Source organism: Lithobates pipiens, unplaced genomic scaffold (genome assembly GCF_037356315.1).
Source record: "Lithobates pipiens isolate NorthernLeopardFrog02 unplaced genomic scaffold, aLitPip1_a1.2 Scaffold_22, whole genome shotgun sequence".
In the NCBI taxonomy this organism is placed as follows: Eukaryota; Metazoa; Chordata; class Amphibia; order Anura; family Ranidae; genus Lithobates; species Lithobates pipiens.
The window spans coordinates 309,220,389-309,247,782 of NW_027507784.1; the positions used below are offsets into that span (position 1 = coordinate 309,220,389).

Here is a 27,394-nt window from a genome sequence, read left to right on the forward strand (position 1 = left end):
TCAGTAGTCTTCATCCTACAAGGTGGAGAACTTCTGCCTTCAATCGACATCAAGGATGCATACCTCCATGTACATATTTTTCCCGTTCACCAGAAATATCTACGTTTCGAGGTAGAAAATCTTCGTTTTCAGTTTGTAGCTCTGCCTTTCGGTCTAGCTACTGCACCTCGAGTGTTTACAAAGGTCCTGGCTCCTCCTGTAGCCAAATTAAGGGCCCAAGGTATAATGATTATAGCTTACCTAAACAATCTGCTCTTGATAGACCAGTCGGTAGCCCGCTTAGACCAAAGTATGGTCACCACAGTCAACTACCTGGAATGCCTAGGTTGGATTCTCAACCTAGAGAAATTCTCCTTAAAACCGTCAGGGAGATTAGGTTTGATCATAGATACAGCCCAGAAAAGGGTATTCTTGCCTGAGATCAGTGCCATAAAGAAACTGATTCATGCGGTCAAGGCAAAGAAGAATTTCTATTCAACTTTGCATGAGGTTGTTGGGAAAAGTGGTGGCTTCATTCGAGGCCATTCCTTATGCTCCGTTTCATTCGAGGCTGCTGCAAAACAGTATCCTATTGGCTTGGAACAAGAAGGTCCAAGCTCTGGATTTCCCAATGTGTCTGTCTCCAAGGGTGCGCCAGATCCTTAGTTGGTGTTTGATAACCAAGAATCTGCAGAAGGGAAAATCCTTCCCACCAGTTACCTGAAAGGTGGTAAAAACAGATGCCAGCATTTCAGGTTGGGGAGCAGTCCTGGAAGAGGCGACTGTCCAAGGGAAATGGTCCAGATCGGAAATTACACACAGCAGTGGCCTATATCAATCACCAAGGGGGTACGAGAAGTCGTAAAGAGAGGGAATCATATCCTAAATTGGGCAGAAAACAATGTACCTTGCCTATCGGCAGTCTTCATTCCAGCAATAGAAAATTGGCAGGCGGACTACTTGAGTCGCCAGCAGTTTCTCCCAGGAGAATGGTCCCTTTACCCCGATATCTTCCTGACAATATGCCAAAGATGGGGGATCCCGGACGTAGATCTGTTTGTGTCCAGGTTCAACAAAAATATCAACAACTTTGTGTCAAGAAGAAAGAAGAAGGGATTCGCTAGCGTGCGGAACAGATGCGTTGGTTTTCCCGTGGAATCAGTTCTCACTGATTTATGCATTCCCTCCTATTCTGCTGTTTTCACGACTTCTTCACAGGGTCAAGCAGGAAGGGACGTTGGTGATTCTTGTGGCCCAGAAAATTCTGTTATGCAGAGATCATAAGAATGGCAGTAGGGGACCCGGGGACCCTAACACTACGTCTAGACCTTCTCTTGCAAGGTCCAGTATTCTATCCTACCTTACGAACACTAAATTTAACAGTTTGACTATTGAGACCCATATTCTGAAGAAGCGTGGGCTATCAGATTCAGTGATATCTACCTTGATTAATGCAAGGAAGCCGGCCTCCAGAATCGTATATTATAGAGTCTGGAAGGCATATGTCTCCTGGTGTGAATCCAGGAGTTGCCACCCCAGGAAATATGTCTGAGGTAGAATCCTTGACTTTCTGCAGATGGGGTTAGAAATTAAGCTGGCCTTAAGTACTATCAAAGGCCAGGTCTCGGCCTTATTGGTATTATTTCAACGACCACTTGCTTCGTATTCTTTGGCTCGTAGTTTTATTCAGGGGGTAACGCAGCTTAATCCTCCAGTTAGGCCACCTCTGAACCCTTGGGACATGAATTTAGTTCTGTCAGCATTGCAGAAACAGCCTTTTGAGCCGATACAGCATATTCCCTTGGTCCTTTTGACAAGGAAACAAGTTTTTCTGCTAGCCATATCTTCTGCAAGAAGGGGACAAGATTTGGCTGCTCTTTCTTGTAAAGAGACATATTTAATTATTCACAAGGATATGTTGGTATTGCATACTCATCCTAGCTTTCTACCAAAGGTAGTGTCAAGTTTTTATCTAAACGAGGATATTGTTCTACCTTCATTTTTTCCAGAACCCTGTTCTACGGAAGAGAAGTCACTACATTCTCTGGATGTGGTGAGAGCAGTCAAAGCCTACTTGAAGGCAACTACTCAGATTCGAAAAATTGATGTTTTGTTTGTGTTGCCTGTAGGTCCTAAAAGAGGACAGGCAGTATCAAAATCTACTATTTCTAATTGGGTTTGGCAAGTAATTGTTCAAGCTTATGGTTTGAAGAGGAAGATTCCACACTCTCAAATCAAAGCACACTCCACTACTCCACTTGGGCTGTTAGTGCTTTGTGGGCAGTGCATCACCAAGCTTCAATGGCTCAAATCTGCAAGGCCACAACTTGGTCTTCAGTCCATACATTTACCAGATTCTATCAGGTGGCTGTAAAAAGGCATGAGGATATTGCCTTTGGGTGTAGTGTACTGCAGGCAGTAGTATAAGTCCTCTAGTCTCATGGTGCCCTACTTTTGTTGTGTCTCCCTCCCCTCAGTTGACATTGCTCTGGGACATCCCACATAGTAACTACTATGGCTCTGTATCCCGTGATGTACAATAAAGAAAATTTGGATTTTTGTAATGGCTTACCTGTAAAATCCTTTTCTTGGAGTACATCTTGGGTCACAGAGGTCTCTCCCCTCTTCTAATACATGTATATTGCTTTGCTACAAAAAATGAGGTACTCCCAGTAGTGGGAGGGGTTATATAGTGGACTTTCTGTCTTAGGGTGTGCCAGTGTCCATCACCTGAAGGTGGCCTATAACCAACATAGTAATTACTATGGTGCTCTGTGCCCCATTATGTACTGCAAGAAAAGGATTTTACAGGTAAGCTGTTATAAAAATCCTATTTTTAAAGCCAAACTCCAGCCAAAATGCTTTTGATATTTTGGACAGCGTAGCCATTGTGAGGTTTTTATTGCTGTTTCTGTATCCATTAGGTAGATTTTCCCTCCTGTGTGGTTGCCAAGACAGGAATTGATCAAAATCTCTCCAATAAGGGTACCAACAGTAATAAAACTTTTTTACAAAGTAGAAGTGGGTAAGAGCCAGATGCTTTTCATGGTTTTCATTTTGTCTGTATCCCCACTTGGGAATTCTCACGTCCTGTTTAGTCGCTGGGACCAGAAGTGAGTGGAAATTTCTCCAAGAGTGACACAGGCGACAATATAAACCCTGCTTTTTTTTTAATCTGTTTTGGCTGTACTCCAGTGACAGTGTAAGACAAAGTCACAATGGCAAGGACTGGGGAGAAATCTCACACGGTACACTGTAAATGTTTTGCTTGAAATAATGTACATGCTGGCACAGGCAGACAATATGACATATAATCCTAATCACTGCTTGTTTAATAGGTTGGAGAGATACAGAAGATGAGGTGGCCCTAGTGTTCATACTGAGAGCTAAACGCTGCCGGGCCGGTAACTGTGATGACTTCTGGGTGTATAAAGGCAGCCGATCAGAGCACAGCACCTTCCTGCCTGTCGGCTACAATGAGACCAACTTTGTGGTGGAGCTTTCCATATTAGTACAAGACCAGCAGGGGGCAACCGTCGTGGCCTTAAACCAGTAAGTGGAGTAACATCCATCTATCTACAGTAATTATCTTGCCTTTTTCTTTTCTCGTTTTCCCTGCCCTTTCCTCCCCTTACATTACCTGTTCCTTCTGCTTGCCTTTCTTTACATCCTTTTATTCTCTTACCTCCATTTCTATCCTCTTCCCTTAACATCCATTCTTCTTTCCTCTTTTTTTTGTCACTTTAGACCTGTTTGCTTTCCTTATTCTTTGCCATTCTATCCATACTTTTTGATTTTTTTTTTCTTCCATCTACTTATGATCTTTGGTCCATTTCCCTTCCTTGCCCTCTTTACTCCTCATTATTTCCATATCTTTGCTTTGCTTCTCTTTCAAAGACAATATGATAATTTTGAGGTTGCTTATTAGAGTACATAACTCTTAACTTGCTCCTTCTTTCTGTTTTCTCCCTAGGTCCCTAGTTATTTCCATGCCTAAAATCCCAGAGGGCTTCCAAAGTCTTGGTCACTGGTTGTATAACCTAACAGAGAGTGCCCTGCAGGGTTTACTGAAACAGGGAGACCCCCAGCATGTGGCTGAGTATTCCTTGGCTCTCATAACAGTTCTCAATGAGGTAAAGACTCTTATATGTTGCGTTTATTGATGCAATGGCTCTTCAGTCTGATTGCTGTCCAGTGTAAGTAGTGTTTTTATAATGAGCAAATCATTTTTTTGCCATCAGTATGAACAAACTGTGAACAAAGATGAAAATATTGGCAAGCAGAACTTGGGAATTGTACGCAAGAACATCACAGATGCCCTTATATCCCTGAAAGTCAACACTGTGGATGACATACGGCAGATTGCCGCTGCACTGGCACAGTGTACGGTAAGAAATAATAGTTGTGCAGTAGAGATCAGAACTTGTCATGAATGTATATGTATAAACGGTACAGGCAAGTGTTTGATGAAAGGAAGGGGAAACTGAAAACCCGCACCATTACTGAAATTTCACTCTACCCAAAATAAGTATTTTATACTGTAGATCATATTTGGTGGTCTGGCTCAGCCAGTGACGACATATATGTCAACAGTGAGATCTCCATGACATAATTCTCTGTCCACCTGGTAGTTTGCTTTTTTCTGCCCACCTTTCTGTGTGTTTAATACCTGCTGCATTCTTTAGAACATAAAATAAAGAAAGATCCAGCAGAAAAATTGAGACACCCTCATGATGGCCACAGCAAGTGTGCAGACTTAGGAATACACGCCTTCAATGCAATGCTGTCCCTTGACTATGTATGTGTAGCGCCGGTACTCCTGAAGAGTACGCGCTATGTCTGTAAATTTAGTTTTTTTCCAAGACTATGAGTCTTGGGGTTAATTTCTCTAAATTGTGGTTTTGGCATCAGTTTGGCTGGGCTGTACTTATGTTCTACTTGGTCATAGGTGTAGGTAGCACCTTTGACAGGCATTGGAACGCAGTCTGGTTGGACGCATTGGGTACCAATCTCTCTCTCTGAGCCAATCAGTGGGTGCGTTGCCTCGCTGTGTATTCCGGGAGAGGGTACTTAAGGTGCTGACGTCACGTGGTTCTGGGTTCCGGTCCAGAAGTATGTTCTGACTCCATGGTTCTGGTCCTCCTGACCAGCCCCCAGCGGCCCTCATGGCCTGGGGTGTGGATCCATGCCGTCTCGGGTTTTGGAGAGGCCCAGCAACTCGTCATGCAACGAGGGGAGGACTCTTCAGAAGAGGGCCACGCACGAGGCTGGCTGCACGGTAAGAGCCTGGATGCTGAGCTGTATGAACACTAATTGAATCCACACTTCATACGGTATCGCCGGACCAGCTGCAAGATACTGGTACTGTAAGAAAGTTCCTATTTCCATCATTCAGTTACAACTAAGTTCCTGTGAGAGACTTTCTGTGTTCATCTAAAGTTTGCAACCAAGTCTGTGGCAGAGACTTTTCTAAGTTTGAGTCATATGTCAGCTGCTAAATCCCTAAACCAGGATTTATCCGACAGTGGAAATATCCAGTTGCGAGTGGCTATTCCCTGGATTACCTAGAGAGACATTTATTAAGTGTCAGCAGTGAGCTTCCATACATATACCCTCTATTCCCAACTGAGAGACTGTGTTTCTGTTCAATGTTTTAAGCAAATAAAAATTCCTAAAGGAATTCAAGTGTCGGTCTCTGCAGTTATTGGGCTATCAACCTCGGGAACCCCTAGACAAGAACGATGAGTTACAAGGCGGAGGAGGTAAACGGTAAGCTCAAGAAAACCAGCTGCTCCTTTGGGGGTCAGTGCTACATATGTATGTTTGGTAAGGTGGTATTGGTACTTTGTCCAAGATAAATTACTTGGTTTGCCACACAAAACAATTAAAGTAGCAACAGGTATAGTGGGCACTCAAACACCTTTCACAGATGAACAAGCACAGTATATTAGCATTATTGGACCAATGTTTGGACAAGTCTCAGCCCTTTCTCAAGATGTTGAGGTTATGATTCACCTAGATGTCAGTGCAGTAAAGCTATTATATTGTCCTCTATGTTTATCATATATGCATATCAGTGCAGTGTTCGTATTTCAACTCTTACGTGTCACCTGAAATCTAAAATATCAGTTTGGGGTTGAATGACCCTTTAAACAAATATGAATTACAGCATGCTAATTGAATATGACCATCTACACACCCTGAAGCTGGACTCTGTTAGAATGATAGGCAGAATAATGTCTCCTTCACTTGTCCACAGGTCAGTGTTGTAATTGCTCCTTAGGCAATAGGTTTTGTTGTTGTGATTGTTGCTGCCCTCAAGATGCTTCATGACAAAAGTTAGGAACCTGTTTTGTTCATAGCTTTGCCAATGGAGTAGAACAATGAGACTTTTTTCCTGTCTCTAGGTGGCCAGTAAGGAGCTGGCATGTGCATCTTGTCAGCGGAAAACTCTGATGAAGCTGGAAGCCATGATGTCCATCCTTCAGAATGAGACCACGCAAGGAATGATGACTCCTACCACAATCGCAGACAATATTCTGAACATTACGGGTAAGAATGTTCCAAGAGGTCGTTTATGTAAAGTCATTACATAAGTAAGCTTTTGTCCTTCAGTGACTTCCAGTAACACTGTCAGGGGTCCTAGAGCAGATGAAACAACAGGTTTTTTTTGTTTGTTTTTTAAATAAGGATTTACCCATGCAAATGATGCCAGCTGTAAGAACTCTGGCAGTATTATGGTCATAGTCACACTAGTCAAGACAGAGAGAACACTCGCATGCTCTTATGGTATTATACCCAGGCTGGCCAAACCAGCGAGCTGTTGTTCTGTCATTGCTCTCTCTCACTGTTGAGGGAGATTATGCCATTCTTTTTTTTGCAGATTCATTATCTATTTGTCAAGCATCATGTATGAAAAACAGGGCATAGTATATGTAGAATGCAGGTCACTTCGAGATCGACGATAGGATCAACATGCACAAGAAAATGTCAGCATGAATTTAGGTGTTCACATAGCTATTTTGGCAAAGTTGTAAAAAACTAGGTGTAACTGCATTAGAAATATCACCAGACAATGATTGCAAATTGTTTCAAGACTTCATTGTTCCCTTTACTGGGAGATATTCACCCATAGCATCACGTATCCCAAAATAAAGCAAAAGTAAAAAAATAAAAATCTTCTCCCTGCAAGGTAAGGTCGTAATGTGCTAGTATGCAACATATACTAGCACATTATGAGGAACTTATCCTCAAGGGGTGCCCTGTCACCGATGACAGGGATTCCATCTTTACCTGGCCTTCCTTCGGGGTTCACGGGCTGCAGTCCTTTGAGTTGTCAAGCCGCGGTGACAGCACTCCCGTGCACATGTACTTTTTACGGCACAGGGATCTGAAGGAACAGCACAGGCATATGCCCTTCCTTCAGAGCGCATGCGCCTTTGATTTCACCAGCTGTAGGGACACTGAATATCTCCTTAACGGTGCACATTTTAGGAGATATTTACAGTACCTACAAGTAAGCTTTATTATAAGCTTACTTGTAAGTAGAAGTGTCCAGGGGGACTTTACTACCACTTTAAAATATTTTTCAGTAGTGAGGGAAAAATAACTCTAACTTATGAATTAAAACAGTATAACATAAGATAGGGGAAGAGAAGGATAATGCAAAGAAAAAAAAATGCAACATGAGGGAGAATATTCAAAAATTAGAGAGACCCGAGACCCACAGCACAGTGAGAAGAAAGATTTTCAACCCAGGTCCATCAGATGTGATTTACCTTTATACGAGGAACGGACAGCTTTCCAGTAGAACAACGTTTTTGAGTACAGATCATGTTTGTTTTGTGAAGAGAGCACAAAATCTTCCATTTCTTTTAGTTCTTCTACCTTTGTGACCCACACGGTGGACAGGGATAGGTGTTGAGGACTTTTAGCGGGATGCAGGCTTTGGTGAGATTCTGCCATGTTATGAACAGCGAGCGAGTAATTGCTCCTTTTAGCAATCCTGTTGTTGGCAAGTTTTCTATGTCTGTATGGTTTAAATATAGAATGAAAGAGTTGCATGCTTGTGTCTCCCTGCAGTTGAGTGTAAAGATGACGAGTCCTGTTAAGCAACTTGCCATCCACTTGAGGTGGCTCTAATGCCGCGTACACACGACCAGCCTTTCCGGCAGAAAAGGTCAGGATATTATGTTCATTTGTGGGCTTCATCTAACTTTTTTCTTAAAAAATTCAGATGGACCTAGAAATAGAACATGTTTCAAATATTGTCCAACAGAATACATTTCTGTCGGGAAAACCGTTCGTCTGTATGCTGGTCCGACGGACCAAATACAACGCTAGGGCAGCTATTGGCTACTGGCTATTGAACTTCCTTTTATAGTCCCATCGTACGTCATCACGTTCAAAACGAACGGACTTTGGTCCATTCGTGTGTGAGCAAGTCCATTTGGTCGGAACTCCGTCGGGAAGACCGTCTGACCTTTTCTGACGGAAAGTCTGGTCGTGTGTACGCGGCATTACACATATACCATGTACTCTCTCATGTACCATGCAGTCTCTATACAATGACTCATCCTGTTCACCACCAGGAAGATTATAGTAACCTAAAGGGTCCAAGTTTAGTTTACTGCAGTTAGTAAAGTAAAACCGTGACAGGTTCCTTTTAAATAAGAGTATAGGAAGGCATTCTCCTTTAAATCAGTGGGTTTTTAATAGAAAAATAAAATTGTCTCCACAGCAAATATTTTATAGATGGCACAGCTGGCAATAAATATTAGAAGATGGTAATGCAATGTTTTCTTGGGGCAGCTATTGAAGCGTGGTAATGACAGTAGAGGAATGTGGAGAGATAAGGGCTTTTAATAATGTCACTGGGTTGGAACCAAAATGCTGACACACAGAAACATTCCTGTTGAATTATGAATCCTCCCTGGGCTCCTGAAGGGGAAAGATTTATAGAACTAAGACTGCACAGACCTTCCAGGGATATACAAGAGATCTGTCTTCATTTGCCAGACATTTCGCTGTATATTCTGCAGCCAGACTGGGATCCAGCCATTAAGATTAGGCTCAGTCATGCAAAAAAAATAAGCTTCTGTTTTCCACCACTACCAACTTGTTAGAGGTCAGCCGTCAATATATTCACAAAGTTGTTTTGAGCGTAGACTGAGTGGGCCACATTTATCATGGTGAAATATGACCTGTCTGTTCTGAGCACAACGGCCAATATAGTAGATCTAAACCCAATCACTTACATTTCATATAAGCTGCTATATGGCAATTTCAAAAGTTGTTTTCAATCCTTTTTAAAACCTGTAGCTTTCATTACTTTTTCTCATTTCATTTAATACCTTGTGATGCTGTGAATTTCCTTGTTGAGGCCTTTCCTGCTATAGGGAGGCAATCGTCTTCCCAGTAGCGTTTCTGTGTTATCACCCTATGATATGCTCCCCTAATATAAATTACAACCAGTTGTATATTGTACCAACAAATATGGCACAGGCATGGTCCATGGTTGTCACTAGAAGGAAGCTGGCCAAGAAAAATGTGAAGCCAGTGCTTGAGAAAGTGCATACGGACAGGAAGTGGCGGAAAGTTGCCAAAAAACAACAACAATACTGAGATGGAGCAAAGAATGAAAAAATGAAAACATTATTCTATATATATAAAAAAAAAAAAAAACAACACAGTAACTGTGCTTTGGCAAATGATCACTTGCCATCTTGTCAGTGTTAAGAGCTTCTTAAAACTTTTGTATGCCACTTGTGGACTGTATGTTTGGTTCTGGTTGCTATAGAATAACAGAGGATGCTATTTTACTGACATTTATAACTGAGGTCCTACAGGAAGCCAGGCATTTAGTTAAAATGATTGTTATATAATTGTGGCAACTCATTATATGTTTTATTCAGTACAGACAATTGAACTAATTAATAATTGAAATAAAGATTGAAAACCTATTAAAGTTTTTTTTTTTTTTATTTATTGGCACATGCAAACATAAGCTGAACATTATCTGATCAAATCCTGGGAAATACAGAATATCCCAAAATTCATGGGAAGACGCACTTGAAATGGACTGGAGTGTCTTCTTGTAAGCATACAAAAAACAATTTGCATGACCTTTAAGATACACATACATCCAGAATAAATTTTTACATTAAGTCATATTTTTATATGCGAACATTAAAAATTACTTTTTTAAAAAGCAACCAATATATGGCTGGTTATTTAGTAGCTGATTATATTATACACCATTCAACATTAAATTGATACTAACAGGTACAATTTTTATTATTTTTTTAAATTAACAAACATGTCATACTTACCTGCTCTGTGCAATTGTTTTTCACAGAGCAGCCCCAATCCTCTTATTCTTGGGTCCCCTGCTGGTGCTCTGGACTCCCCCCGCTGAGGGCCCCCACAGCAAGAAGCTTGCAATGGGGGCACTTGTGCATGCTTGCTCCCTCTTGCACTCTCTGTCTGTATAAAAAAAAGGGCTCAACTACCCAAACTCCCCCTGCGCTCCTCTCACTGGCTGTGTTTGACAGCAGAGGGCCAGGAGAGCAGCAGAGTCTTAATGTAGATTACTGTTATGCAGAGGTCACACTCCTGGAATATGAGCCAAGGCGGCCACAGGAAGAGCCCTAAGGGGACACATATTTGGAGGGCTAGAGGGAGTGCCATGAGGAGCTTTATGCGAGGTGGACCAACAGGGGAGTGTGAGCAAGTGCCATGTTATCAATGTATTTGTATCTAAAAAGTCCCACAAACTGTTTTTATGTGCTTCCAATATATATATATTTTTTGTTTTATCCAAAGAAAGTTTTATTTGAACACATTCAAGCATACATGTTCCATAAGCACTCACAAAAGAATATGAAGTCGTAAGGTACAAAAGCAAATAGTAAACGTCATAGAAGAGAACATACAACCCCACCTAGTGTCTGAAAACAAAATGACTGTACCAATAGAGCACCGCTGTGACACATTCCAAAGTCAGATAGTAGTAATTAACCAATATTCGGTAATCAAAGGCATTCTACCCTAATATCCTATCAATAATCAGGTTTAATAATGTTTAATGGCGCCAATCTTGGTACATCAAGCCATATTTAGCCGAGCATCCACGGTGCTGGTAAATAACCCGTTCATATCTTAAAGTAGTACCCATATGGTCTAGCCATTCCTTAAGCCATTCCTTATAGTATATGTACAGTTACGCAGTTCCCAGATGTGTATAGGTTTACTTTTATTGGCGTTTTTATTCTCTGTATATTTATTTATAATTATGTTTAATTTGTATGTGGCACCGTGGCCCTGTGAGATACGACATTTCGTTCTGCTGTATGTTCTTACATGTAGTAGAATGACAATAAAGTTTGACTTGACTTGACTTGAAGAGATGGAGGGTAAGTGCTTTTACAGTGGAGGAGGATCATTTTATGTGCCTGAAACAAGGCCATAGAAATGGCTTCCCTAGTAAAGGCATCCAGTCAAATGTCATCAAAAACTCCCAGCAGGTAGCGCCTGAGGTCAGAAAGAGATGTCTGTTTGGAATACTCTGTTAACTGTTGCAAGAATAGACGGCCAGTATCTGTGTCATTTGGGACATCTCCACAGCATGTGAATGAGATCATCATGGTCCCTTCTACATTCAGGACAAACTGGCTCTGACAAAAGCCCCATTTTAAACAATTTTACTGGGGTATAATTGTGATAAATGCTGAGAAGTGTTAAGAGAGCTAGCTTGCACTGCTTCCAGCACATTTTCCCACTGTTCTCAATATTAATATTTCAGGTCTGATGTTGGTACACTGATGTCAACCAAATAGCAGAGGATTAAGGTTTAGTAGTATGTCTTCTTGGGAGATTTGGCTTGTTCTGCATTCCCCATGAATCTCCCAGGAAGGATGATGATAATGCAGAGGCTTTGGGGGGGGGGGGGGGGGGGGTGGAATAATGGCTACATTTTTTTTTGCCTCTTGCATATACTTTTAGAAGATTACATTTACAGTGGGGGCGTGGACATAAGTATAGTATAGTATATTTATGCTACATGGTCCACCATATTGTCTTGAGGACACAGCTGTTGGTCTCTTTTTTTTAAAATGTATTTATTTGAGAAAATTACACAGGTAGGTACACGTTATCCAGTTTCTAGGCATTCAGAAGGTTAGGAGTAGGTAGCATAAACATGTAACAGTTTTGTTGCATAAGGAAGGATATAGCATTTTTTTTTTACTTTTCTATTTTAATACTTGGAAAAAGGACAGAAACTATAATTACCGGTTCTGTACACTATCAGGATTTCTTCAAACTATCAAGGATTGTTAGGTCACAATTATAATAACATTCCTGGTTCTGTTACAGGAGATGTCATCCAACTTGTAAATACCAAATCATCGGTCCACAAAGGAGGCAAGCTGTGTGGTAGTCTGAACAATGCAACGGTAGCCTCTGAAGCTTACAATCTATCCTCCGACCTCATTAAGATCATGATGAAGTCCAGAGTGCTGAATGAGGAGCCCCTGACCTTACAAGGAGGAGAAATTCTGGCCAGAGGCAAACGGTCGGATCCACTTAACCTGCTCTGCTACAGTAACAGAACAGGCTGCCAGTTCTTTATACCTCAGGGCTTTAATAGCACCTTCCCAGATTTAACGGACATTATCCAGGTCATGATCCAAGTGGACTCCAACCCTTACCCCTTTGGCTTCATCAGCAACTACACCGTCTCCACCAAGGTAGCCTCTATGGAATTCCAGACCAGTAATGGCAGTCAGATCCCAGTGGAAAGCCTGGATTCTGAAAAGGCAATCACAGTTAGTGTCGCCAATAACACTGGTGTTGGCAATATCACAGCAGGTGTGGCTACGATTGAGAGCCGCCGCTCAGTGAAAGTGGACATTGAAGCAGAGAGCAGTAATGAGAATGCAGGCCTTCACATTCAGATTACCTATAAAGTCCTGGATGGTGAGTAATTATATACTGTTTATTATAAATGAACAAATATTGTGTTAAAGAAAAAATGAAACGCATATTTTTCCCCCCAAGGGGAATGTATCAGTTATAGATCAGATCTGGTGGGCTCATGTATCCTCTTAGTTATTATATTTTGTGAGCACTCTAGCAGCAAGGTTTCTCCACCATAATACCATGTTCTGTCTCTGCCCACTTTGGCGTTTGACTGCTCCTGTTGAATCAGTAAGCATTCCACTAAATCTTTTTTTTGTGGTGGTAACAAACCTGGGAATCCAAGCTGAGAAATCTTGACTTAAAAGTCCCCATGAAAACTGTCCCAAGAGTTAATCCCTGACATTTACCAAATCATCCACGAGGCAACCTAGGCAGGAGAAGGGGGCCAGGAAAGTCATCTTAAACCTTCATGCTCTTGCATGAAATCGGGGGGGGGGGGGGGGGGCTAATTCATCAAAGGTGAGCACAAGGGAAGATGAACTTGTAGAGAGTTGGAGCCTCTTTGAGCAAGTACTGTGCCTATTGCAATCCTTTTCAAGGACAATTGAGGAGATTTGGGGTGGTGACGTTGCTACCTTGCTTAGGGCACAGTTTTTTAGTGATCCGTGTCTTCCAAAACTGAAATATGCGTTTTGGTTGCTATGTCCCTTAAAGGGTACATTCACCCTTATAAACTGATGTGAGGGTGGAGGGGAGGCATTTGCCACCATAGTACACCCTAAATTCCAATGTAATGTGCGAAAGGTGAACTTAGCCTTTAAACTCTCCGGAGCAGTGTATTGATTTAAAGGCACTATCAACCCAGAACAGATTTTTCAGATTTAAAGGATTTCTGTAAACAAAATTTTGAGGATTTTGTGGCCAGAATCTTTCACACCCTATATTGTTCAGAGATCTCTCCTCTAGAGTTTCTGGTTCTACTCCCCTCCGGTATGGAATTTTTCTGCTCCTGACTCCACAATGTAAAGGTGCCTTTAAAACAGAGGACTGTCAAGACAATCTACTGTCTATGTACCAGCACCCTACTGGCCCTGAACAACCATTCTAGAGGGAACAGAAGAATTTAAATACTTCTTCAACTGTATGTCCCTACCCTGCCTTAACTGAGATGCTAGTGCAACAAGAACGCCAGACAAAAAAATTCAATAGGGACAACAAACTTTGTTTTTTAAAGACCCAAGCAATGTGTTTTTATTATAGCCACTCTATTTTTCTCAAATAAAAAAAGAGTAATAATACTTACATGTCCCACTGCTCATGCCTGTTTTCTTCACTCTCTTGAAGTCTTCGGCAGACAACACACCTGTGTGTGTCGGTAGGCTGACCTCTGTGTAAGCTGTGGTACTACCCTCCAGGTTGTGTCACTACAGGACACAGTAGTGATGTAGTGGCTGGCGGGTGAAACTGAAGTGCACATAGATGACCAGGCATCTGACACCCCTGGAAGTTGGTTAAAAGTTGAATATTCTTCAGCCAGAATAGCTCTTGAAGGCACGAGTGGCTGGACAAATGAGCTCTACTAATTCAGACAGAGTTCCTTTAACCACTTGCTTACCGGGCACTTAAACCCCCCTCAGTCCCAGACCAATTTTCAGCTTTCAGCGCTGATGCACTTTGAGTGACAATTACGCGGTCATACAACACTGTACCCAAATGAATTTTTTATCATTTTTTTCCCACAAATAGAGCTTTCTTTTGGTGGTATTTAGTTACAGCTCGGAGTTTTATTTTTTGCTAAACAAACAAAAAAAGATGCAAAAAAAAAAAAAAAAAAATCATGTTTTAATAGTTTGTTATAAAATTTTGCAAACGGGTCATTTTTCTCCTTCATTGAAGTGCGCTGATTAGGCGGCACTGATAGGCTGCATTGGTGGGCACTGATGGGCTGCATTGGTGGGCACTGATGGGCTGCATTGGTGGGCACTGATAGGCTGCACTGGTGGGCACTGATGGGCATAGTTAAGGCGGCACTAATAGGCACAGATAAGGCGGCACCGATGGGCACAGATAAGGCGGCACTGATGGGCAAAGATGGGCACAGATAAGATGGCACGGATGGGTGGCACGGATAAGTGGCACGGATGGGTGGCACGGATGGGCACTGATAGGTACCACAGATAGATGGGACTGATGGGCACTGATAGGTGGCACTGATAGGTGGCTCTGATAGGTGGCACTGCTGGGCACTGATGGGCGGCACTGCTGGGCACTGATGGGCGGCACTGCTGGGCACTGATGGGCGGCACTGGGGTGCAGCACCTGAGGCAGATTTTGGGTGGCACTGTGGGTGGCACTGCTGGGTGGCACTGTGGGTGGCACTGTGGGCACTGCTGGGTGGCACTGTGGGCACTGCTGGGTGGCACTGTGGGCACTATGGGCACTGCTGGGTGGCACTGACAGGGGGGCACTTACTTTATTTCAGGATGGCACTGCGGGTGGCAGGTGGGCACTGGCAGGGGGCAGGTGTCCTTTTAAATTGCTGGCCGTGATCGGGACTGATGTCCCGAACACGGCCGCCGGCGATCGGCTTTTTTTTTTCTCCTCGCGCTGTCAGCGCGAGGAGGAATACTAGCCGATTACCGGCTCCGTTTTATCACATGATCAGCTGTCATTGGCTGACAGCTGATCACGTGATAAGGGGTCGGGATCGACCCCTTACACGGATCGGTGATCAGGCGAGTCTCACGGACTCGCCGATCACAGAGCGCGCCGCGCGCGCCCCTCAGGGGGCGCGCAGGCCGCTCGTAACCGGGACTACGTCAATAGACGTAGTCCCGAAAATGTGGGTCCGCGCTATTGCCGTCATTTTGCAATAGCGCGGTACCCAAGTGGTTAATGACGGTAGAAGAGGGTCCATAATGCTAAGGGCTCTTGCACACGGGCACCAAAAACACAAATTTTTTAAGCTCTTAGGTGTTTTTTTTTTTTGTTTTTTTTTTTTTATATGAGTGCAGCCCATTGTTTTCAATGCAACAATACCGCACACAGCAGCCCCTCTTTTTCTGGAGCCCCCCTGCCAGCACTGCTTGCACCTTTTTCCTCAGGGTGCTCCCTTAGCTGACTATTGCACAACATAACTGAACCAGAACTTGCAGCAGGCTTGCAGAATGTTTGCAAAGAAAGCTGATCTGGAGTCATGAAATGCGGACTTGCTGCAATTGTGAAACAAACTTGTGAAGCCTGGCTAGTCTAGCAATAGCTTAGCAAGTCATTTTCAAACTTGCAGGACAATTGCCTCCTATCTGGGATGCAGGCACACTTCTGAGTCAGGCTGTGTATGACTGTGTACACATACAGCATAGCTCAGCCATGCCCCCCTCTGCCAGGATTTGAGACTGACAGCAGCCAAAGCCAATGGTCCCCCCCCCACTCTCAGTGTGTCCTGTGAGACCAGGAAGTGAAAGGAGCGGTGCAGGAGCCAAGATGATGCTGGGGGGGGTCAGGTATTGGAAGTTTTTTACTTTGATGCATTCCCTGCTTGAAACTTGTTCAGTTTACAACCTCTTTTAAAGTGTTTGTAAAACTTTACACACACTTTTTGCTACAGGTAAGCCTATAATAAGGATTACCTGTAGCTACCCTGGATATCTCCTAAACCTGAACGGTTTAGGAGATATCCCCTATATTTGCATGTGCCAACATCATTGGCACATGCGCACTGAAGCAACGGCACGTACATGCTGGTGCTTCAGTGAGTGTGCCGTTGCCGGCGGCGTTGCCAGTCAATCACAGTGTCGTAGCCCGCGATACCTGGAAGTAACTCCGGGAGCGATGTCGGCCACCGGATTGGTGTACGAGGATGGCTGCAGGGGCTTCGATCTCAGGTAAGTAATTCATAATGAGCTAGTATGCTATGCATACTAGCTCATTATACCTTTGTCTTGCAGGTTTTTTTTTAGCTAATGTTTACAACCACTTTAAGTTCTGCTTTTTGCACAGTTTTACTAAAGAGGCCCTGTCACCAAATTAAAAATTCAAAAAAAAAAACAACAGAATAATCAAGAATTTTAATGCACACGATAATCACAATTTTAAATTGATTTTGTATAAATTTTTTTTATTCACTTGCAATGTGCCTTTGAACTTTTCAAAATGTGGTTACCACAAGGAAGAGTCAAAGCCCTAGAACAGCCCCCTCCCTTCTTGCATATTTACCCTCTCCTCTTCTCATATTGTGTCAAATTACTGTTTGGGCTGGCCCAGCTCAACCACCCCTCCCCTCACCATCCTATATAACCTCCTATATAGTTGGGGGAGGATTGAACAGGAATACTATAGAGTGACAGCTTTGAGTCTGCTGGAACTGCTGATACCACATGCAAGATGGCGGCGTCCACCAGCAGTCTTATGGTTTGTTGAAATCTGCATAACGGGTGGCTTTTACAGGTTATTTACATGAATAAAAAATGTTGTATGCACATATAATCGTATCTAAAATTTTTGTAAATGAATGTTCTGGTGATCGGGCCTCTTTGAATAACCTTGTTGTGTCTTTTTCAAAGGCATTTGTTAGGCTTCTTTTTACTTTATGGAAACTGAAACTTATCTTCTCTGTCTCTGCCCAGAGTGGTACTCCCACATGGAAAAGGAGCCGTACATCTCTGCCTATCTTCATGAGACCGATCATCCCAACCAGTACAATTACAGTGCCATGAAGCAGATCACATTGGATGCTATAAAGGGAGATGACCATAAGCTGTATACGTTCTTCATCGCTCCCATGTAAGAGAATATTCAACAGATTATATGGTAGATGGGGTGGGCTAAATGTTAAATGGATGTCAGGTTGGGAGCAGTGGCTGTCACTGTGCAGCTGCTGTATCCCAATTGACATGTATGGCACTGCCTGCACATGGATACACGGAACACCTATGCAAGCAAACACATCCCTCACATGGATGTACGTACCCGTGTGAATGAATCCTGAGGTGCAGTGTCTTGGAAGGTAACACAAATGTATACATTTAAAAAAAAAAATCCATTTTTTTTTCAACCACTTAACGCCCACCCTGTAACTGATTTACTTCTACAGGGTGGGCATTCTGTGCAGAATCATGTGTATATATACATGATTCAGCACTTCCGCCTAGTGGGTGCGCCGCTTCTGCTGTGATTAGTCAAAACCGAAGCCAAACGGCGTGTACCGGCCAATGGATGTCCGCTGGCACCCGCCGATCGTCTGGAAGAGAGGCTGGATGGAGCTCTGGCTATGTAAACAAGGCAGAGCATTGTCCTGATGAGGGGGGGGGGGGGGGGCGATGCAAAGCGGGGAATAAAGTCCATCACATCCCTTAGTAACTGCACAACAGAAACACTGGCTAGGCATACATTTAACCCTTTGATCACACTAGATGTTTACCCCTTTCCAGTGCTATTCATACAGTGACAGTGCACTGATCACTGTATTAGTGTCACTGGTTCCCACAAAGTGTCAGTTATTGTCCGATTGTCTGCTGCAATATTGCAGTCTCACTATAAGTCACTGATCACCGCCATTACTAGTATACAAATGAATAAATACAAATATATATATATAATTATTATTATACAGGTTTTATATAGTGCCAACAGTTTGTGCAGCGCTTTACAACATGAGATATATATACTGTAGTTTGCAGACGCTATAACTTTTGTGAAAACCAATCAATATATGCTTATTGATAAATTTTTTTTTTTTTTTACCAGAAATGTGTAGCAGAATACGTATTTTCCTTCCCTAGTTAAAATATATTTATTATATTATGTGTACAGTATTTCCTTTCTAAATTGTGGAAAAAAGCAGTGCTAAATTTTTTAGCGTCCATAGCAGCAGGTGGTTATATAAATAAAATGTAAAACAATGATACACACACACTATCCCTCACAACTGTGTATTACCACTGCGCTTGATTGTACTATAAAATTAAATCACTTAACCTAAGCCGCTTTTTTCCACAATTTAGAAAGGAAATACTGTACACCAGGGATATGCAATTAGCGGACCTCCAGCTGTTGCAGAACTACAGGTCCCATGAGGCATAGCAAGTCTCTGACAGCCACAAGCATGACACCCAGAGGCAGAGGCATTATGGGACTTGTAGTTTTGCCACAGCTGGAGATCCGCTGATTGCATATGCCTGCTGTACACAATTTATTCTTTATATAGTAGCGGTTTAGGTTAAGTGATTCGCTTTTATAGTACAATCAAGCGCAGCGGTGATACACAGTTGTGAGGAATAGTGTGTGTGTGTGTGTATGATTGTTTTACATTTATTACCGTATATACTCGAGTATAAGCCGAGATTTTCAGCCTCTTTTTTGAGGCTGAAAGTGCCCCCCTCGGCTTATACTCGAGTCATCGCTGTCTGCCTGCTCGATCAGCGTGTCGAGCAGACAGACAGCGGCCATTCTATAATTCAAAAGCCGCGCCTCCGGCTCCGCCTTCGCCTGTGATAGGCGGAACACTGAATTTCCCAGCAGCCTGTGTTCCGCCTATCACGGACATCGTCTCATCTTCGTACTACGGACGAGGATGAGACGATGTCCGTGATAGGCGGAACACAGGCTGCTGGGAAATTGTGTTCCGCCTATCACAGACAGGGAGGCGCGGCATTTGAACAGGGGAATGGGCGCCGACGAAGAGCGGTGATCCTGGGACGGGACCGGACGGAGGCTCGGCTCGGGACGGGACGGGACCGGACGGAGTCTCGGGACGGGACGGGACCGGACGGAGGCTCGGGACGGGACGGGACCGGACGGAGGCTCGGGACGGGACGGGACCGGACGGAGGCTCGGGACCGGACGGACGCTCGGGACACAGGTAGGCTGGACACACAAGGCCACACACACACACACACACACACACACACACACACACACACACACAGGGATGGATGGATGGATGGACACACACACAGGGATGGATGGATGGATGGACACACACACAGGGATGGATGGATGGATGGACACACACACACACAGGGATGGATGGATGGATGGACACACACACACACAGGGATGGATGGATGGATGGACACACACACAGGGATGGATGGATGGATGGACACACACACACACACAGGGATGGATGGATGGATGGACACACACACAGGGATGGACAGGCATATCTCACCCTCGGCTTATACACGAGTCAATAGGTTTCCCAGTTTTTTGGGGGTAAATTGGGGGCCTCGGCTTATACTCGGGTCGGCCTATACTCGAGTATATACGGTATATTATGTTCGTAGGTAAAACTGGGAGCCAAGTGCTTCTGAAGCCAGTCTGGTGCTCAGGGAACCCTTTGTTTGCTTGTTAAAATGGAGTACAGGCCAGAGTTTCTGCCATATGCCCAGACATTATTTCAGTTACGCCTAGTTTGTTGGCGTCTCTGCAGTTATCTAAATATCCCAGTAGGTGGTGCTGATGGGCCCATAAATAAGACAGAAGAAATGCTTTATGGCAGTGATCGATGGGAATGTGGTTTGATTTTAAATACCAGCATGTATGTAATGTGGTTTCAATTGTTTTTATTTCTCTATACTTTTTGTACAAGGAAGGTTACGTTTTACTATAATATATTAGGAACGTGTGTATTGGAGATTCTAATTCCTATTTTAGGTATTTCTCTTTTTGTTTCCATGTTCCATTGGGTGATATTACATTCCCCTTGTCTCTGGTGCAGTCACTAGTATCAGACAAGCTTTTTGTTAACACATAAAAGATTCGATCTGTTTGCTCTGGTTTATGGCTCTCATTACTTTTTACCGCATATCAAAATTGCTCATAAAATTGAAAACGTGAAAAAAGCAGATTTCAAAAGATTTGGTTTAAAGCTGAACTCTGGGCACACAGCTAAATACACTGATGGAATGCATATATGAGAGCTGTTTTACCTGCCAATAGATTTGTATTTCTGCCCATCAGGCCCGGACTGGGACAAAAAATAGGCCTGGGCATTTTAGACTGAGCAGCCAACTTTTGCGGGGGGGGGGGCATTTGGTAGACATTCGCGGGGGTGGCTGGTGTCGGTCCTCCACACTGTAATGTGCAGGGACACGGTGATATAAAGGGAACAGCACTGTAAAGGGGCACTGCAATGATTACAGTGCCCCTTTACAGTGCAGTCCCCTTTATATTACAGTGTCCCAGTCCTATTGTGGCCATACAACGCTAGTACTGCTTGTGTCCTATTGTGCCCACACTGCCCAGTGACACTGACCTCTCTTTTTGGTGGTGCGGTACAGTGTGGCTCTCTTTGGTGGTGCTTTGCAGTGTGGCTCACTCTGGTGGTGGGGGAACAGCATGGCTCTCTCTTTGGTGGTGCTGTACAGCGTGGCTCTCTCTGGTGGTGCGGTGCAGCGTGGCTCTCTCTGGTGGTGCGGTGCAGCATGGCTCTCTCTCTGGTGGTGCGGTGCAGCATGGCTCTCTCTCTGGTGGTGCGGTACAGCATGGCTCTCTCTCTGATGGTGCGGTACAGCATGGCTCTCTCTCTCTGGTGGTGCGGTACAGCATGGCTCTCTCTGGTGGTGCGGTACAGCATGGCTCTCTCTGGTGGTGCGGTACAGCATGGCTCTCTCTGGTGGTGCGGTACAGCATGGCTCTTTCTGGTGGTGTGGTGCAGCGTGACTCTCTCTCTGGTGGTGCAGTACAGTGCGGCTCTCTCTGGTGGTGCGGTGCAGCATGGCTCTCTCTCTGGTGGTGCGGTGCAGCATGACTCTTTCTCTGATGGTGCGGTACAGTGCGTCTCTCTCTGGTGGTGCGGTGCAGCGTGGCTCTCTCTCTGGCGGGGCGGTGCAGCATGGCTCTCTCTCTGGCGGTGCGGTGCAGCGTGGCTCTCTCTCTGGCGGTGCAGTACAGTGTGGCTCTCTCTCTGGCAGTGCGGTGCAGCGTGGCTCTCTCTCTGGGAGTGCGGTGCAGCGTGGCTCTCTCTCTGGCGGTGCGGTGCAGCGTGGCTCTCTCTCTGGCGATGCGGTGCAGCGTGACTCTCTCTCTGGTGGTGTGGTACAGTGCGTCTCTCTCTGGTGGTGCGGTGCAGCGTGGCTCTCTCTCTGGCGGTGCGGTGTAGCGTGGCTCTCTCTCTGGCGGTGCGGTGCAGCGTGGCTCTCTCTCTGGCGGTGCGGTGCAGCGTGGCTCTCTCTCTGGCGGTGCGGTGCAGCGTGGCTCTCTCTCTGGTGGTGCGGTGCAGCGTGGCTCTCTCTCTGGTGGTGCGGTACAGTGTGGCTCTCTCTCTGGCGGTGCGGTGCAGCGTGGCTCTCTCTCTGGTGGTGCGGTGCAGCGTGGCTCTCTCTCTGGCGGTGCGGTGCAGCGTGGCTCTCTCTCTGGCGGTGCGGTGCAGCGTGGCTCTCTCTCTGGTGGTGCGGTACAGCGTGGCTCTCTCTCTGGTGGTGTTGGGGCTATTAGTTCCCCCAGCACAGTCCTCTCTTTCATTTTTTAGATCTCCTGTAGTAGCTGCTACAGGCACTTCTCAGCTTGTTTCCAGGTTTTCTCCCCCCCAGCAGTGTGTATGCTGGGGAGTGTAGTCAGCTCCCTGCTGAAAAGAATTGGGCCACCTATCTCTGGGACTACATTTCCCATGATGCCCCTCTAGTTCTCCAATTGGCCCTCTGTTGTGGCCAATGGTGAGGGAAGCTTTCTCCTCACATTTGCTGCTGACAAGAGAAGGGGGGGCGCGAGCGGCGGAAACGTCTTGGCAGCAGCCCTGCCCCTTGCCCCACTGTGCGGACACCTTGGCTGGAGGAAGAGGAGCAGCCTCTGGGAGCAAAGAGCGGAACTGTCAGCGCGAGGCTGAGCTGTGTGTGAGAGAGTCACACAGTTCAGCCTATGCAGCCGAAAGTTCCGCCGGAGAAGATACAGGAACGGCCACATAGCAGTAGTGTCGAGTGGCGGCCACGGCCTGTGTAAACCATGTTCAGGCCGCGGTTGCCGCTTACCTCCCGCTGTGCGGGCTGAACAGCAACATGTTATGGAGCGGGCGGCCCCGGCCAACCGGGCAAATGCCCGATCTGCCCTATGGCCAGTCCGGGCCTGCTGCCCATCCAATCATGTTCTGCTACATAGACCTGATCTTTCTCTGATGCTATTCACTTTCACATACAGGTACTTGTCACCACCCCTCACCCTGTGACTGGAGAGTAAAAGAATTAGATTGATGAGCTCATCTGTCTGTCCCTCTGCTCTCTTCACCTATCAGCATGTCCCGTGCACTGCTTTGCATCTTAGCTGGCTCCCATGCTGCTTCTCTCTGCCCCTCTTTGAGCTCTATTATACAAACTGGGTAGTAAACCTGCAAGAGACCGATACCAAGTCAAATATAGGTACTTATGTTTCTTGCATTAAAAAAAATATATATATTAATTGATGTATTAATAGGTACTGAGCTGCATTGGTTTGTACAGTACAGCTTTAAAGGGAGCCTTATCGCTGAAAATTATTATATTGAATGCCAATTAAAGGTACCCTGGTATGCAGCCTGGAATCTCAGTGGGGAGCAAAGAGAAATTACCTGGTACATCCAGGTATGAGGAGCATGTGACTTCTTTCCCCCCCTCCCACGTGATGACGCTGGTGCTTGGTGATTGGCCACTCAGTCAACAAGGGCTTTCACATGGGGCAGGGAGAAAATCCTTAGCCCTGTGTAAGTTCCATGACTTGGGGCTTACACAGAATTTTCTCTTCTTCAAGTTGCTGAATGAAACAGAAGGAAACCTAATGGAAGAGGAGTATGTGCAGTTTATGAGGCCTGTTGGCTTTCCCTGCATGGGCAAAGCAATGGAGTTCACGTTAATTCACGTTAATAATCAGGTAGGACTTTAATTTACTTTGACTTTGCAGCTGCAGCACACTCCCTACCATCACAAAGTCCAATGGCACCTTAAAACCCAATAGAGGGCACCCTTATTGAAGAGTGCAATGGCGGTGGTAAGTTGCAGAGGCAAGTCTGGGGTTTGGGGATCTAGTGCCACACACAAGTATATTTGAGCATAATTAATGATATGTGCAAGAGCCTTATGATTCCTGCTTATAAAGTGGACCTGTCAAAATACATATATTGATTCACTTTAAGAGTTTAAGGGCATTTGAATGCATTAACAAGGTGTAATTATATTTTAAAGTGTCAGTAAATCCACAACAGTAAAGTCAGTCTGCATATGCAGTAAAGCATGCTTGTTATACTCACTGTGGATCCCAAGGGGTTAATCCTCTGCATTGTGTAAAAAGGTTGTGTGATCTTGTCTTCTCTGTTCCTCCACTTCTAATGACCCCAGACCATTTCCTGATAGAATAGAGCATTAGGGGACAGGCTGCACATGCTCAGTTTGGTGTGTATTGCTAGAAAGCTTTTTTTAAATGCCTTATACAAGCTTTAGGCATACAGTGATAGAAGTCACAAGATTGCTCTAGCTGCTGAAGAGAAAAGGTATTATTTAGCAGTTTATGTTTACTAAAACGATTGAATTTCCATGTTCTGTGTACTGTGGGAGACCAGATATAGTGAATGCAGGCTCCTAGGTTTAGTAACACTTTACGTAGGGACTCTAGGTGTGCAAGGAGGAAAGTGCCTAAATCAGAACATATAAAGTCCAGATTTAATTCTGTGCAGACTCTTATATTGTAAAAAGACAAAACATTTCAGGAGTCCAAAGGGCCCTCCACATCAGGGCTGCAAATAACACTAAAAAGATTGTGATCAGTACATTGTATTGACTAATCTTTAAGGTAGTATAGGATACCGAGCATATGTATGTAGATATTTGTAATGTATTTGAAAACTAAGCAATACTATATAAGGATACACCATAAAAAAGGGCAAACACTTACAAGTATATCTGTTCATGTGCCAAAAATCCACTCAAAGTCTATGTTTTGTTGTGGGCTGACAATACACAGCACTTTTGTGGACTACGTGATGTCATCCAGTTTTCTCTTGCTAAACTAACCAGATCCCACCTACTATCCAATCTCCACAACATAAAAATTAAGGCCTGCCATAGACGGAGCGATTTTCTTTCCTGCAACCACAGGAACCACCTCAATTCCTGCATCAACACAGTCAAAGTTGATGGGGGAATCCCTCCCGTGGAGCCATTGTGTTCTCACAGTTTAGGGGGGAGCCGCCGCTTCTGGGGGAATACAGTGATTACTTCTAGCGGCAATAGTTGCATGTAAAATCTGACAGACTGCTTGTACCCAAGTTGATCAATCGATCAACTTTGATACATTCAGCCTGCCCATACCTTGTTTGAATCTCAGAATGGTTCCTGCTAAACCAGCTGAGATTGAAACTGTCTATGGCCAGCTTAACCATTCTGTAGTCCCAAGGTAAGGACTGGAGCAATAATTACAAACCGTTAGATAACTCAGTAAGAGAAGCACTGGGCACAGGACAGCCCTGCATTGCTGACATGATCATTAGGTATTTTTTACACCTATCAAACAGATAAGATAAAACACTTTCAATGGTAATGGTAAGTAAGGTATAGCTTGAATTAAAATATTCCAGTGGAAAGAATTAAGAATGACTGTAATTCCAGTACATGTATAAAAGTTATAGATGAAACTGCAATTTTTTTAAGCATGGGACTATGCATTGTATATCATTTTATTGTAAGCGACATCTATATATTTTTTTGGTTTTATTTTTCCCTCTGAATTAAATTTGTGTTTGTTCTCTTAGGGAAGGAAACCTGACCAGACACTATTACCTAAACATCACCAACCATTACATGTGGTCCTCTGTGGATGTGACGGTGGGTCTGTACACCTCTCTGTGTCAGTACTTTGATGGTACTGAGATGAGATGGAAGACCGAGGGAGTTGTACCCCTGGAGGACACCCGTTCTAACCAGGCTGTCTGTCTGACCCAGCATCTCACCGCCTTCGGTGCCAGCCTCTTCGTCCCACCCCACTCCGTCAACTTTATCTACCCTGTAAGTTGAGGCTGAAACTCATCTGGTAGTTATTGATCTACTTCTCATATGTATGTACTGTTTACACATCATGGAGTTCTTTCCAGAGTATATTAGAAATATTGCCATTTGTCCCTCCTTCTGAGTTGCCATATCCCAACCACCCTGACATATTTACACTCACACCAAGGCCACATTGGTCAGATAGAGTTTTATTGACAAATCAGCTCTTTGGTTTCGGGTTATACCAAGCCACCTTCTGCTGGAGTGCACGGTCTGCCTTCTTCAGCATAGACCCATGATTTAATCTGCCCATCCCAGGAATAATTAATAAAACGTATAATTTTATTTGATCCACTGAAAATAGGGTACAGGTTAAATCTATTGGAATAAAGTAACGGATTCTATTATATGCATGTATATCTTCAAAAAACATACACAGGAGCACACAGTTTCATGTGAGCGCTTATACAAAAATGTATGTCTGTTTCCTCAGCCTCCACCTCCCGGAATCAATTACATTGTGCTTCTGACATGTGCCGTCTGCTTTGCCACCTACTCCATAGCCACCATTATCGTCCACAAACTAGACCTTCTGGATGTCAGCAAGGCCGGGGTCATACCATTCTGCGGGAAGGCTGGCGTCTATAAATTTGAGGTCCTGGTGAAGACAGGCTGGGGGCGGGGATCAGGTGAGTGAGACTATATAACTTATTTTTTTTGACTAAGCAAGCCTAATCATGTCCTTGGGGTCCAGCTTAAAAGTGTTTTTTGCTTTTGCAGCCAAATTGCATTACTTTAGATTTGTTACATGTTTCCATTCACATAGCATACCAGGGCGGTAAGAAATTATTTTTTTAAGAAAATATTTTTAGGTATACTGTATTGGACTCCATAACAAACCTTTAGCGGGATGTTCTTGTATTTGGCTGAAAAAGTGGAAATATACTTTAATCCCTTTTATGCTGGGGTACGTCTTAAAGTGGTTGTAAACCCTTACAACCAACTTTGACCTACAGGTAAGCCTAGATTAAGGCTTACCTGTAGGTCCAGGAAATATCTCCTAAACCTACACGGTTTAGGAGATATTTGCTGAAAGACAGGCACCGCTGTCTACAGCACATGCTCCGTAGACAGCGGTGCGCAGGCGCACTGAGCGCGCCGCGGTCAACGGCGATATGCCGCGAGTGGCGGCTTCCGTGCGCACGCACGAGAGTGACGTCATCGTGGCTTCGCCGAATGACAGCGGCGGAGCAGCGAGACCCACCGAGAAGATGGATGCGCCGGACTACAGGGGACAGCGGTGACTTCGCTGGCTCCTGTGTCAGGTAAGTGACACATAATGGACTACCATGCGATGCATAGTAGTCCATTATGCTTTACCTTTGCAGGGAATGAAAGAGGAAGTAAACCCATCAGGGTTTACTTCCTCTTTAAAACAACTTCCCTATATTTATCCAGTGTCGTTTTTAAACAGCACTAGTTAAAAAGCTGTTGGGCGGCTTATTCACTGTATATCGAGCCGATCCAAGGGGCCTGGTATCATGTGA

General features: G+C 44.4%; 1 protein-coding gene across 1 annotated transcript in view; it reads left to right on the top strand.

Moving 5' to 3' along the window:
- PKD1 (polycystin 1, transient receptor potential channel interacting) overlaps window positions 1-27,394 on the top strand; it is a 243,841-nt gene that overhangs the window by 167,505 nt on the left and 48,942 nt on the right. The window contains exons 18-25 of the mRNA XM_077449362.1: window positions 3,318-3,531; window positions 3,953-4,112; window positions 4,221-4,367; window positions 6,387-6,531; window positions 12,355-12,957; window positions 17,526-17,682; window positions 25,613-25,865; window positions 26,341-26,536. Of these exons, the coding sequence (XP_077305488.1) occupies window positions 3,318-3,531; window positions 3,953-4,112; window positions 4,221-4,367; window positions 6,387-6,531; window positions 12,355-12,957; window positions 17,526-17,682; window positions 25,613-25,865; window positions 26,341-26,536 (1,875 nt within the window). The remainder of the gene's footprint in view (window positions 1-3,317; window positions 3,532-3,952; window positions 4,113-4,220; window positions 4,368-6,386; window positions 6,532-12,354; window positions 12,958-17,525; window positions 17,683-25,612; window positions 25,866-26,340; window positions 26,537-27,394) is intronic.